At 37.0% G+C, this 13,858-nt stretch overlaps 2 protein-coding genes across 2 annotated transcripts in view; both read right to left on the bottom strand.

The window, feature by feature from the left end:
* Positions 1 to 13,858, bottom strand: part of LOC141761342 (uncharacterized) — a 251,683-nt gene that overhangs the window by 63,287 nt on the left and 174,538 nt on the right. Inside the window, exon 8 of the mRNA XM_074624677.1 lies at positions 11,488 to 11,574. Coding sequence (XP_074480778.1) covers positions 11,488 to 11,574 — 87 coding nt within the window. The remainder of the gene's footprint in view (positions 1 to 11,487; positions 11,575 to 13,858) is intronic.
* On the bottom strand, positions 4,090 to 5,385 carry LOC141761242 (butyrophilin subfamily 3 member A2-like). The gene is made up of 3 exons (XM_074624572.1): positions 5,377 to 5,385; positions 4,519 to 4,831; positions 4,090 to 4,349 (listed from the first exon to the last, which is right to left on the bottom strand). The coding sequence occupies exons 1-3, from the start codon at positions 5,383 to 5,385 to the stop codon at positions 4,090 to 4,092; spliced, it is 582 nt and encodes a 193-aa protein (XP_074480673.1).

Raw genomic sequence — 13,858 nt, forward strand, 5'->3', positions numbered from 1 at the left:
TTGACCCTGATGTTCAGTATGAGGTCCTGGAGACGCTGGACTCTTTAACTGCTCTAAAATATACTAAACATTGTTTTATCACCTCGATACTTCATGACTTTTAACTTGTGTTAAATTGCTTATGGACATCATTATGAACTGATGATTTGTTCCAGTAGTCACATTACTTTTTCTGTATTGTTAAACCTGGTTAAATGCAGTGGACTTTCATCTGCTTGATATCTGTGAATAGTGTTTCCATCTCACTCGTCTCAGTTAAACACAAAAACGTTGCAATATGTGTTTTTGTTGATTTATTTTCTCTGAACCAATAGACGGCAGTAGAGGGACTTTAATCTTGTCAGCACACAATTAATGAGTGAAAGTGGGAAGAACAAAGTAGGCGTGTCAGTCATCTAAATCCAGAAAGTTAATAATAATCATATTAACCTCTTTTTTCTGGGACTCCAACTCATTCTTCAGTTTCTCCACTTCCCTCTGAGCGTCCTCCCTTCTCTGTGTCTCCTGTAGGAGCTGACTGTGGATATCAGTCTGGTTACCCTTCAGCTGGTAGAGAAGAGAGACAAGGAGAAAGACTAGATAAGAGACATGCTCTACTTTCAGCCATGGGAGTGATAATACAACACAATCACACCTAAAAACACAACAATGACATGGCTGGAAACAAATCACTATGTAGATGAGAAGATACAGAAAAGGAGAAAAACAGCTAAATACATTGTTGAAAGTAAAATAATTAACCATTGAAGTGTTGTCCTGCAGCTCATTTCCCTTCATCTGAACTTCTGGCTCAGCTTGGTGTCTCCTGTGCTGTTCATCCTGGAGCTGAGTAGAGACACATTCTTTCAATAGAATATATTTTAAAGGAACAAGACAACACTAACAGATAAAGAGGCCTGTAAAGAAACACATTCATGTACATCAGAAACCCCAGATAAACATTCTCCGTAACGTTGTTTTGTATTATTATTTCAAAACCATAATGTTCTAATTTTGGAAGAGAAACCTTTATTGGAGAATACAAACACTAACCTCCCTGTTCTTAGTCTGCAGCTCCTCCTCCAGGGTCTGAACTCTGTTCTCAGCTTCCTCCCTCCTCTGCTGCTCATCCTGGATCTTCTGTCTGGAGACAATCTGCCACTTAAACTGAAAGAGAGAGAGGAGACAGAGGTTAGAGACAAGATGAGAGACATGTCTCTTATTAGGGAATGCAATCATAAATATTAAGTTTATCTCATGGTCTGATTTGTGTGAATTTTTCATTTTCAGTAGAGTTGAGATCACTCAGCTGTTCCTGTTAGAAACTCTGCAGTTCAACAGTTTGACCAGAAAAACACATGATATAAAAACTACCACTTACCCCAGAGGAGGAAGAACGGACTGCAGCGGCTCGGCTTCTTTCCAACTGAGGACAAATGGAGAGGTTAAGAGAAAACGGGACAACCGTCATTACAAAAGACGTGACTTGACTTGGTTAGAGTCCTGTGTTTGTTGGACCCTCCAACCTCCCCACCCGCCCAACATAAGTGGTCCTTCTAACTTTATATTCTACGTAACTAGCTCTGAAGTTAGACTTCCGTCACGACACAACATGCTACAAACTCCACGTTACAACCGTCACTACAGAACACTGCTCCTTCATGCATGATATATTAATAGGTACAGCAAAATAAAGGTAGAGAGATGAACCTCCATGTTGTTGGACTCCATCTGGGTCTGCAGGTTGGTCTCCATCCTCTGAATCTGATCCTGGAGCTGCTGGACTTCAGCTGCTTTGTCTTTAAACTGTGAGGAAAGAGAAGATGAGAGACAATATATATAGATATAGATATATTAGACTTAGATGGAGAAGCCAAAAAAAGAAAACATATTTTGAGAAAAAGATATAAACCTCCTGAATGTTGGCGTCTGATTCCTTCTGTTGGTTCTCCAACTTCTCCTTCAGTGTCTCCACTTCTTCCGTCTTCAGCTGTTTTTCCTTGCTGAATCCCTGGATCATATTAAGACATGTGACTGAACATCGTATACAATCACCCATCAACCCCAATCATCTGATTTCTGCTGAATAACCAGTGAGAAAGCTCAGCTCTATATATAAATTATTATAAATTCTGCATTTCTGCAGCATGTGGGATGTAAGATATGTTTCCCCCTCAGTATATAATGTACAAGTTCTGAATCTCTTTCAGGGCTGCACAGTTTTATCTGTTTATGAATCCAGTCTGATTATCTCTGTGTTTGGTATTTGATATATATATAAATACTGTATATGATATAAATGTATTGTATATATTGTACCTTTATGATGACCACTTACCAAAGGTAATGGAAAGCCTCTACGGGTTTTTCTAGTTCTCTCCAGCTGGAAGGAGGAGGACATGAAGAGACACATGAGAACCACATTAAATCATGAGAGTAATGATTCAACCTGATGGTTCAGTTACACTGAGTACAATATGAACAAGTAGCTTCATATTCAGTCAAGTGGATCTCAGTAAACACTTTGATCATCTAGTGTTCCTCAAACAGCAGAAATGTTGAGTTGAGAGTCTGTCTGCAGGTTAGAGGCTCAGATGAGAGAACTCATTCAACCTGATCTATCTCTGTCTCTATTGATTCTGTATTCATAATAGAGAGATGAAGATGAAGACATGAACCTCTTTGTTCTTCTTCTCCAGCTCTTCCTTCAGGCTCTGCAGCTCGTTCTCCTTCCTCTTCTTCTCTTCATGGAGCTGCTGCAGCTCAGCTCCTTTAGTTTCTATCTGGAAGGACAGAGACAAGGTGGAGAGAGACAATGAGAGACATGTTGAATTATTAATTATTAATTTATTTAGATCTGGTCGTAACCTGCACAAACTACTGTAGGTTTGATCTACACTATGGATGACAAAATGTGACTTCAAACTGAAATCAATGTGTTATATTATTAAAGAGAACATGAACCTCAATCTTCTTGGTCTGCAGCTCCTCTTTCAGGGTCTGAACCTCCTTCTGCTGCTCCTCCTGGAGCTGCTGCTCAGATCTCTTCTTCTTAAACTGAGGGAAGAGATGATGAACAGAGACATGATACAAGATATGATTTTATTATATAACATACCATACAACATGTTTTCCTTGCATTTCTGGCTCATCTTTCTTATTTCTGTATTTTAATCTCCTCTAACGTTTGCTCACTTCTTCATCTCTTTGTCTGAATCATGTCTCTTCTGTACCATTTCTGCTGAACCTCTGAACATCAGTTAAAGTTAGCTCTCAGTCATCACTGCTCTTGTTCTCTTCTTAGTTCTTTTTGAAACATAGATCCTGTTTGTTCAACTTGCTCAGATCAGATTTTATTTATAGAAATGTCCTGTTTCTTTACTTACATGTTTGCTCTTCTTCTGCTTGTTTCCCTTCAGAACCTCCATTTCCACCGTTTCATGTGTCATGAGCTGCTCTCTCTCTCTTTCTTCAGTGACACACTGATCTTCACTTTTATTAATTTCAGAACCGTTCTTCTTTTCTCCTTTTTCAGTTTGATCCCTGCAGTTTCTCTTTTTTTCTGTTTGAAAACATAAAGACAGCAGAGTTAAAGTATAAAAGACATGTACATATCACAGCATATGAGACATTAGAGTCTACAATGAGGTATAAAATGGGTTATAAAAATATAAGACCTAACAATTTGACTGATTGGAAATAAAAGTAGACATACCATCACATTTTCTATCAACATCATAACCTGTAAAAAACTGAAATTTTCATTTTCAATTAAAATGTAATTTACAAAATTCATATCACTATTCCCCATAAAACCTGTGAGAATAACTTTTATTAATAAATGTGTGACTTACTGATTTTGTTTAGTCTCCATTTCCACAAAACAAAGAGAAGCAACAGAATAAACACGATGAAAACAGCCAAACTAACAGCTAAGCCAGTTGTGACAGGAGAAGAACTGGACAGGAGGTTAAAGAAATCATCTGAAATGATAAAACACAGATAGCATTACATTATTAGAAATCCTTAGCAATTTGAAACTAAAATAGTAAATCACATAATAAATAAAAATTTTTTTTTACTTGAAATAGAGATGTGTGCCTCTCTGGTCTAGTTGATGTTCTTCTGTTGGACTCTACAGGTGAAGCTGTTGCTGTGTCTCTTCTCCACAGTCACTCTGCTGCTGACAGTATAGAGGTCATCAGGACCTCTGACTGTCTCTGGAGGTCCAGCAGAGAGGAGGTTTCCCTCACCGTCCAGCCACAACACCTCAGGCTCTGGATACCAGCCTTCAGACCTGCAGTCTAACATCACTCCACTGCTGGCCTTATTGATCCCTGCTAAAGTTATGACGGGTGAGGAGACAGCACCTGATGGTGAGTAAAAGTAAAAATGTAAAATGGTAGAAGTGGAGCGCTTAGATAGTGCATGGTCAAATTAAGATTATTTGAACATCCTGAAAGGTGGCTATCTAATGACACAAGGAGGCTTTAAAAAAGAGCAAAACATGCACCACAAACATACATATCATGCACTTACCAACAACTAGTTCAACAAAAGATTGCCGGTCCAGTCCTGGAATAAAACATCTGTATCTTCCCTGATCGGCGATTTTCACTTTGGACAGTTTCAGTGAAATGTTTCCAGACTTCAGCTCGTCGAGGAACAGTGATGTTCTTCCCTCGTAGGATTTGTGTTTTTTACTCACGAGTTCTTGACCAGAACGCCACACATGGACAAACCTGGGGTTCAGGTCAGGCCTCGTCCACTCCAACGTCAAGTCAGTAGCATCTTCCGCAGGTACCAGATGACATGGCAAAGTGATGTCATCGCCAAGTGTTGCTACTATTGGCTAAGATGAGCCTGGAAAGACAAATTTATAGTTTAATAAAGGAAGTACAAGTTATCAACTCCAATAGAGAGGCGAAGTCAGTATTGGATCTTATTTTGGAAAGCAATATGAACGGTAGCCAACAAGACATATTTTTTTGATCCCATTTGAATTGCTCCATGAATCACACATTATGATGTTTGTCAATTTAAAACATAATATTGCAAGTCAAGAAAGTCTCAGTTTGTTATCAGTAAGTATCAGACTGTGAAAATACGTAATTAGAAAGACGAAACAACCAAAAGCACGGTAGTGACGTCTCTCTGAAGCTACGATGCCAACGGGTCGGATCCTTCTTTCTCTTCCCGGATAATAAAAAGACCAGGAGTCTCTGATAAAACACATCAGGTCAGATAACGGTTCATCTGTGACTGGAACATAGCTAAGGTAGCTAGCTAGCTAGTGTTGGTGACGTTTATTTCGTGACTTGCAAAAACGTGTTTTAAATTGACGAACATCATTTCAATCAGGAGAGATCCCACATCGAATGAACAATCATTCATTACATGGTGCATGATAAGAAGACTTTGGCGATTAGACTCCATCGTGATGTATTATATCAAAGGGGGTAGTGATGCCGTGATGAGATTAGGTTTATTCCCCCCAAAAGAAGTAGTGTATAATTAATTGTTTTCTACACTACACAAATAAATGACCTTACTGCAGTTGTGGATTCCTAAGCAGAACTAGAAACTAGACACGGGAAGAAATGTTTAAAAGTAAAACAGTTATAGTTACTCCTCCATAACCCCATGATGTGTGAGCGAGGACACATTAAACCAGTGCAATGAGTGATGTCATATTAGAATATTTGCAATGAGTTATGTCATGTGGGAAAAGTGCAAAATAGAGGTCACATTAGACCAGTGCAATAACTTTTGGTGACTTGTACGAGAGATGGTTTCACATAAAACTAAATGATAGAACTGAGGCTTTCTTGACTTGCAAAATTATGTTTTAAATTGACAAAAATCATATGTGTGATTCATGATGCAATTCAAATGTTGACTACCGTTCTTATTTTTCCTAAAGTAAGGTCCCCTGGGGTCCACCGGAAGGGGCTTTGCGTCTCTATAAGATACATTATTTTCCTTTATTATACTTTTCTATTGTGCTTGAGCAATCAAGTGTTTTCTGCAGCAAAGTTCTTTTGACATTATATTAGAGCCAAAAGATAATATTTCTAGCATTTTAGCCTTTATTGATGGTAGACAGTAGAGACAGACTAGCTCTGGTGATCACCCCGTAGTATTGACTTATTAGTGACATAAAAGTGACCCATTGAGACTGTATTTGTGTGTAAGTTACCTCTACAGAAGTGTGTTAGGAGAAGGAGGAAGACCAAAACATGGAGTGTTCTGAGATGAGTATTTAGGGTTTTTCCATCTGTGTTGAAAAGCATCATGGAGCTCTGAAAATGAACAGAAACCAGTGATAACAATGTTAACTTACAGAGAGTAGGGCTTTTTAATACTTCTTTATGTAACACTTGAGCCAACAATGAAGTAATACCTAAGCATGCTTAAAAGAAAGAAGGCCTGAAACAATCCAATCTCTTGGGAAGGTATTCCGCACTTTAGCATTTTCGTGTGTCATTTTTACCCCTCGAAACAAAACTACAGTAACGACTGCAGATAGGTCTAGGAAAAACATCAAGATTGGGCTTAAAATAAGAATGTAAACTAAGTAAAATATGTCACTCAAAAACATCATTAACGTAACTTCAAAATAACTCAACAACACTCAGGCACTCAATCACCGGTGTCCTGGTTGAAAGTCCTGAGTTTGTGTTATTCTGCATCACTAGCTCTGAGCGTGACGTATTTAATGTTTTTACATTGCAGTCAATAGACTCAAGGTGTAAACATGACAAGCCAAAAGCAAAAACAGCGTTGTTATTGCACGTGAAATGCCATATTCTGTGCTCTACTAGTAAGTTACACATATTATATGTCATCATATTATATCCACTGTTTGATTCACACAAACTCTGCAGATACAAACTCTTCTACAAATGTTTACAAAGTGTCATGACTTTTTTTACTTTCACTTTTAATGCTTAAGATTTTAAAGCATCCCACAGTGAACATAACATGTGTTTTGAAGCTCAGTTAATTATACTTGAAACCTTTCCATGTTACAAAGTCAAATATCTCCTATACATTACTATAATCACAATAAAGACTGTCACAGTAAATCAGCTTTGTGTTAAAACAGGTGTCTTGTTAAAATGCTCAAAATTCAAATAACATTTCAAAGCTGTTCAAATGAAAACAATTCAACTGTAATTGACTTACATTTGAAATACATTTTGCGTCTGCATGCAATTTTCCCTTTTGACACAAAGGCTATAAAACGGTATTATCTGTTCTCAAGTGGAGTTGTACTTGAGAGAGACCATAACTCAGAATGCAGACACAGTTTTTATAAAGGTTTCTAATGTATTTTAGATTAAATGTCAGACAAACCTGTTGAATGTTGCTCGTCCCAGTCTCCTCACATGACTGTGTGGCAAAGTCTGTAAATCATTGATAGTTTCCCGACCTTTAGTTTGATTATCAACTGCCTCATTTGCAAATCTAGCAACGGCTCAGTCATTCCTTCTTCATAAGTTCTATTAGTACTTATTCAATGTTGTATTGTTTCCAGTGTGCAAATGTCTCTGAAACCGCAAGAGACATTTCTTTCTGTTGCAATGTTTCATCAACAAACTCACCATTAAAGCCACATTAATATGCAGACTCCTGCACTTAAAATTACAATTATTACAGATATATAAAACATGCAGTGTCAAGATTCAAACCAGACATGTCTGTTTCTCTTTGAGTGCCTCGGTTTATGATCACCTGAACTTTGGCCTCATTTGCCAGGTAACCGGTTACAAAATAATACATAAATTAGTCGGTATCATAGTAACACTAACACCGGCTCTTTGTTTTGACAGTTTAGGAGAAGCAAATGTTCATTAAGGCAGATTACAGGCCTGCTATTTTACTGCAGGAGGCAGGATAGGACTTTCAATTCTCATAACACCTTCAGTATCAGCCATATTTTTATTTAGTGTTTGTGGCTGGCAAATAACCTGGAAGTGAAATACAAAGATAAAAGAGAGAAACAAGGATATCTGATATCTGTAAATACTGTAGTTGCCCTGGAGGATCCTGAATATCATGTAGCTGTGTTTGAACATTAGAGGAAACAGTCACCTGCTACACCAAAGGGTATTGGCTCTACAGCAGCATTACTGGTCAGTATGCATGACTCTGCTGCTTGTGATGCGATCCCTGACCAACAGGAAACCAAGGTTCAGTTTGATGGGTTAATTAATTTCATTATTGCATGGTAGTATTTTTGAGGGTTTAGATAATCAACCACATGACGAGTGATGGAGTTACAAAAGATTTCAAAAAAACAAACAAGTCCGTAATCGGGCAATTTGATTCTTTTTGCGACTTCATAAATATGCTTCTGCTAATGGTGATAGGGGGGAATTGGGCTCTACTTAGCCGAATAAAAGACACACACATGGAAAACTGCATTTAAATCAGCAACAGCATTGATTACGTTTACGTGCACACAATATTAATTTTTTTGCCCTTATTCCGAAAAAGACAATATTCCTATATGCTGTATACATGGCTAATGAAAATGAATATTGCACTGATATTAACGTTTACATGCAGCCATTCATACTCTGATTAACGTAACCGATGGTGGACACAGCCTCCCTCTTTCATTCCTTCAACCTCCTTTGTGAAAAGGTCGGAGATATTTGTATATACCCAAAAGCCTGTTTATATCCAAGTTTTTCATGATGTTCTTTGTGAATGAATGTACAATGTAAACAGAATGTACCAATACCAGATGCAAAATTATATCCTTATGTATAAAGATTTTTATTTGTAAAAGAAAACACTTGACATTACCCAAAGCAAATATTTCTCAAATATGTACATCAGCATCTGGACTCAAACATCAAATCAAATATCAAACATTTATCTTTATATATCTTCATTATAGAAAATGCATTATGGAAATATACAGTATATTGAATTGAATTAAAAACAATACAAAAAGTAGAAAAACATAGATCTGATGAGGTCTAATATAAATATTCAATCTGGTAAACATATAAAATACAAGTTCCTGAGTTACGTTACCTCACATTTAGATTTTGAGATTAATTTGTTTTACTCTTTGTCTTTATAACATTTGATGATGATGATGATGATATATATATTTGCCTTAACAATGAAGAATGTTCTCCAGTAATGCAGCAGCAATAAAACAGTTACATTTTTTCAAACAAAATGTAATGAAGTTTGATTTGATATTACATTTAGTTGCTCCCACATCAAAAAGTAATGTGACATAATGTTCACTGGTCATTACTATAATATGTGTTTTTGCATTAAGATCTGAGTCATGATGTTTCTGATTTATAATGTTAGTTAATGTGGGAATTTTCTCTCATGACCCTTTCCTGTTGCTGATAAAAGCAGCTAAGAGGTAAGATAAGCTAAAGAAAAAAGAAGTAGGCACACAAAAAAAAGGAAATTAATTAGTATCCTTCAGTGACTATAAACTGAGTTGATGTTGTATCTCTCCAGTGTGGTTGAAGAGGGTGAACTGCAGTTTGTCTCTATTGCTCCAGCACTTCAGGTCCTTCCACACCAGGTCAGAGGGAGGATAATGGGGACCATAATTTGGGACCCACATCTGTAAAATGCAAAGGTCACAGACTTACTAGCAGTAAGTTAAATCATTAAATAATCAAAGTAACAAAGCATTATTATTATTATTATTAAATTTAGTTTCAAATGGAACTCAACAACAATGGTGAAAGACAGAAGAACGAAAAGGACAATAGCAACAACATAAATTAAGAAATCATTAACGACTCACTTTGACAGTGTTTCTAGACCTGAGTGTAAATGAACGATCAAATTTGTATGTGATGGGTTTTGTATCGTTGAACTGTCCTTGTAATATCCAGTCTCCCAGTAGTTGTTTCTACAGGAGGTAAATTGGGCAGGATAGGGAGGTGGAGAGAAAGAAAGACTAATGAATGAATGTTACAGTTGAATTAGTTGTGTTTATAAATGACATGAAAACAAGAGAAAGTGTATTCTCAGGTAAACAGCAGGCAGGCTGTTCTCATACACCGTTCGTAGCTATACCTACAAAAAGTAATGCACTGTAATTTGTGTATATCCCAGAAAAGGAAATTGTATTCAATCCACGTAAATCGTGCACCAGGAAGTACAAACAATGGCAAACGCAGCATATAGGGAGGAGGTCGGGGTGGATGGGCGGGTAAAAAAAAAACTGACTTTCACCCAGAAGGCCGCTGTTCGTGTCCCTTGTGAAACCAGAAGTCAGAATTTACTTATTTGTCACGTAAACCAACGTAAACCACCTAAACCTAACCGAGTGGATATTTTCCTAAACCTAACTAAGTAGTTTTGTTACCTAATCCTAACTAAGTAGTTTTGTTACCTAATCCTAACTAAGTAGTTTTGTTATCTAAATCTAACTAAGTAGTTTTGTTACCTAATCCTAACTGAGTAGTTTTGTTACCTAATCCTAACTAAGTAGTTTTCTTGCCTAAACCTAAATAAGTAGTTTTGTGACCTAAACTTAACTAAGTTGTTTCCTTTTTTGAAAAGACTGGAGCGGAAATTAAAATTTGCCTCATGCGTTCCCAGACACTCGTAGGAAAGAAACCACGGTTAATGAGGAATAACTTTTTGTAAGATATTATACAAACCGTTGTGATGAGGATACGTTGAAGGTCATTAGCTTGGTTTGAACGGTCCATCTCTGGATACACTTAGATAACATATTGCTAGACATATAATATACACTTATAAAATACTTATACAGTGTCCATACACACAAACAACATTACCTGATCGGACGTGTTTCTGAGACGGATATATTTGCCCTGTTGGTCGACCTCAATGACAATGAGAGGTTCTGTGGTTGAGCTCTGACTGGCTGAGCTGCTGTTGTCCTGATGAAAGGACGGAGAATCATCAACCTCCAGGACATTGCATCCGCTTGTGTTTACCTGAGAGAGAGACAACAAACAGATTAGTCATTCAACACTAATGAAGTAGCCAACAGACGGATGTTGATCTTTCAGCAGTAGATTAATGCAGGAAGTGATGGTCTGATCCGTTTAACTGCTGACTGAAGCTGTGTTTCGACTTTTGAATCTGTTATAGAGAATTTTTTGAACAAAGTGAATTTCTAATTTGTCTATTTAGTTTGTTTTTAGAAATATTAAACAGTATTGATTGTTAATACATGTTCCTCTAACAGTAGGTTGTGTGTTCAGACAGAAAGGAGGAACATTTTAGACGTGGTGCGAGAGCAAACAAAGTCAATCGAAAGATGTTTGCTTCAGACTTAGAAAGGTCAGAGGTCATACTGACTTGTTCTATGGACAGCTGCTGTGGCACTTTGTGGTCTGTTCAGTCTCAGATTTGCTCTCATGTTTTTTCTGATTTGTTTTGGTTTCAGACAAATATCAATTATTTGTGAAGAAGATTAAAATAAAGTGAGATGAAAACAGATACATTAATAAACAGTGTTTTAGGTAATAAATGAACCTTGTCCTCCATCTCTTTCTTTGGGTTCTCCACTTCTTTCTCAGCTTCCTCCCTTTTGGTCGTCTCATCATGGAGTTTCTGCTGCAGCTGGGAGGTAAAGAGAGATGAAGAGAGACATTTAGTTTCATTCAGTACTTTATTTAGTCCACATTATATCCTGATGAACTAGTTTCTGATTGGCTGGATGTTGTGATAATGAGCACATAGTTAGTCTCAGGTTTAACCTGTTTACTCTGAGCACATCTAGACTGTAAATATCAGGTACTTCATTATACTATTACACTACGGTACTGTATCATACACTATAATATACACTACTAAATTCAGTACTCTTGCACTATTTGCACTACCATTGGCACACTGTCACTTCACTGCTGTACTTATGTTATCTTTTATTTTATCTTACTTTATTCTATTCGATTTGATCTCTTTTTAAGGTGTATTGGTGTTGCAACTGTTGTTTAAGTTACTGGATGCCTAAATTTCCTTCGGGAACAATAAAGTATCTATCTATGTAGGTGTTACAATCAGTGAATGACTTAAATGATGGGTTCAACATGTAATTAGAAAATAAGAACTTTTAACTAAACTGAAACTTGTTCATACACAGACAGTTTGACTCAGGTTCAATTATTCTGTGTAGATTTATACTGGAAACACCCGCTGAGGTCTCCCCTCTCCAACCAGCACATTAATCATTAAACTGTTTTTACTGTTTAAACCACTGTTAAACCAACAATGCTCAATAAAGAGATGCTTCTTCTTTGGATTTTCAAAATATCATACTTTGTCAAATATGTGTTGGTTACTGTATGTAGCTATTTACCTGCAGGAAGAATGTTACTAAATAGTTTTACAGATTTGTATTATTGTACTAGTGCAGTGCCCGTGAAAATCATGTCTACAACAGGCTGAATGTTTGGTCTGTGGTGTTGCTGCTTGCAGCTTTCTAGAAAACTGATCATACAAACAACTAAACACTCAACTCTGCTCTTCGTTGGTCCTCAGTAATACACGTTTAAGTTAGTATGGTAGAAACATCCACTAGTTGAGTGTCAGGTTCAGAGTGGTGCTGTCCCTGTAGACTATCCACTCAGACTAGTTTGGTTGTAACGTTATTCTATCCAGCATCCAGCAGCAGAAGTGAAGTTCAGTCAATGAGCTGCTGTCTGTAAAGACCTGCTGCTGATGACATGCTGGACTCAGTCTGCAGAGAACTAAAGCTCAGAGTGATGTCACTTGTTTATTCAAAGTTTATTAATATTGAACGTATCGCTTGTCCACATTGCACCACACTGCATGTCCTCTGGTACTTTGTTACTCCTGCAAATATTTTTGCAACCACAATAAACATCTTCACTGTTCTTCATTCTGATGAGAGTTATGTGTGTGTGTGTGTGTGTGTGTGTGTGTGTGTGTGTGTGTGTGTACCTCTCCCTTCAGCTGGTTGATCTCTTCCTTCTTGATCTTCAGTTGCTGTTTTGTCTCCTTCAGCTCTTCATTAATCTTCTTCCACAGTGCATCAGCTGCTTGTTGTTTGTCCTCCAGCTAACAGACAGACAGATGGATGTTGATTTCAACTGTTAGTAAATTATAATCAGACACAGATAATCAATAAACATATATTCATTTGTTAGTGTTCCTTTTAATGTGAGAAGTGTTTGACCCTGATGTTCAGTATGAGGTCCTGGAGACGCTGGACTCTTTAACTGCTCTAAAAGATATTAAACATTGTTTTATGACCTCGATACTTCATGACGTATAACTTGTGTTAAATTGCTTCTTGACATCATTATGAACTGATGATATGTTCCAGTAGTCACATTACTTTTTTATATTTTGTAAAACCAGGTTAAATTTCCATCTACAAAAATGACATCAATAAAAATCAAATCTTTATCACATTTGATCACAGATTAGATTTAATATGAATAAATAGATTTACTGTTTCACTTCTTTGGGTTTCAGTTATTCTCAGATTTGCTCTCATGGTTAATTTAATCTCAGCAACAAATCAAAGTCACATGAAGAAGATAAAACAATGATCTGGTGAAAAGATGAACCTCAGTGTTCTTGGTCATCAGCTCCTTCAGATCTCTCTCAACTTCCTCTTTCTTCTGCTGCTGATCATGGAGCTGTTTGTTAAAGTGGGAGAGAGGAGAGATGAAGTAAATGTTCACATTAATATCTGGATGAATTCTCATTGTGATCAGCTGGATGATGAAACCTGTTCATACTCAGACAGTTTGACTCAGTTTACTCTGAGTGGATTAATACTGGAAACATAACACTGATTTATCATCTGTTACATCAACAATACTGAATACAGAGATGCTTCTGCTTTAGAGTTATAAAATACCATACCTACTAC

Source organism: Sebastes fasciatus, chromosome 22, assembly GCF_043250625.1.
Source record: "Sebastes fasciatus isolate fSebFas1 chromosome 22, fSebFas1.pri, whole genome shotgun sequence".
NCBI classification, from domain to species: Eukaryota; Metazoa; Chordata; class Actinopteri; order Perciformes; family Sebastidae; genus Sebastes; species Sebastes fasciatus.

Coding starts and splice junctions, on each gene's coding strand:
- LOC141761242 (XM_074624572.1), bottom strand. Junction 4,350..4,518: donor TTTTGTTGAACTAGTTGTTG/GTAAGTGCATGA, acceptor ACTCACCATCAG/GTGCTGTCTCCTCACCCGTC.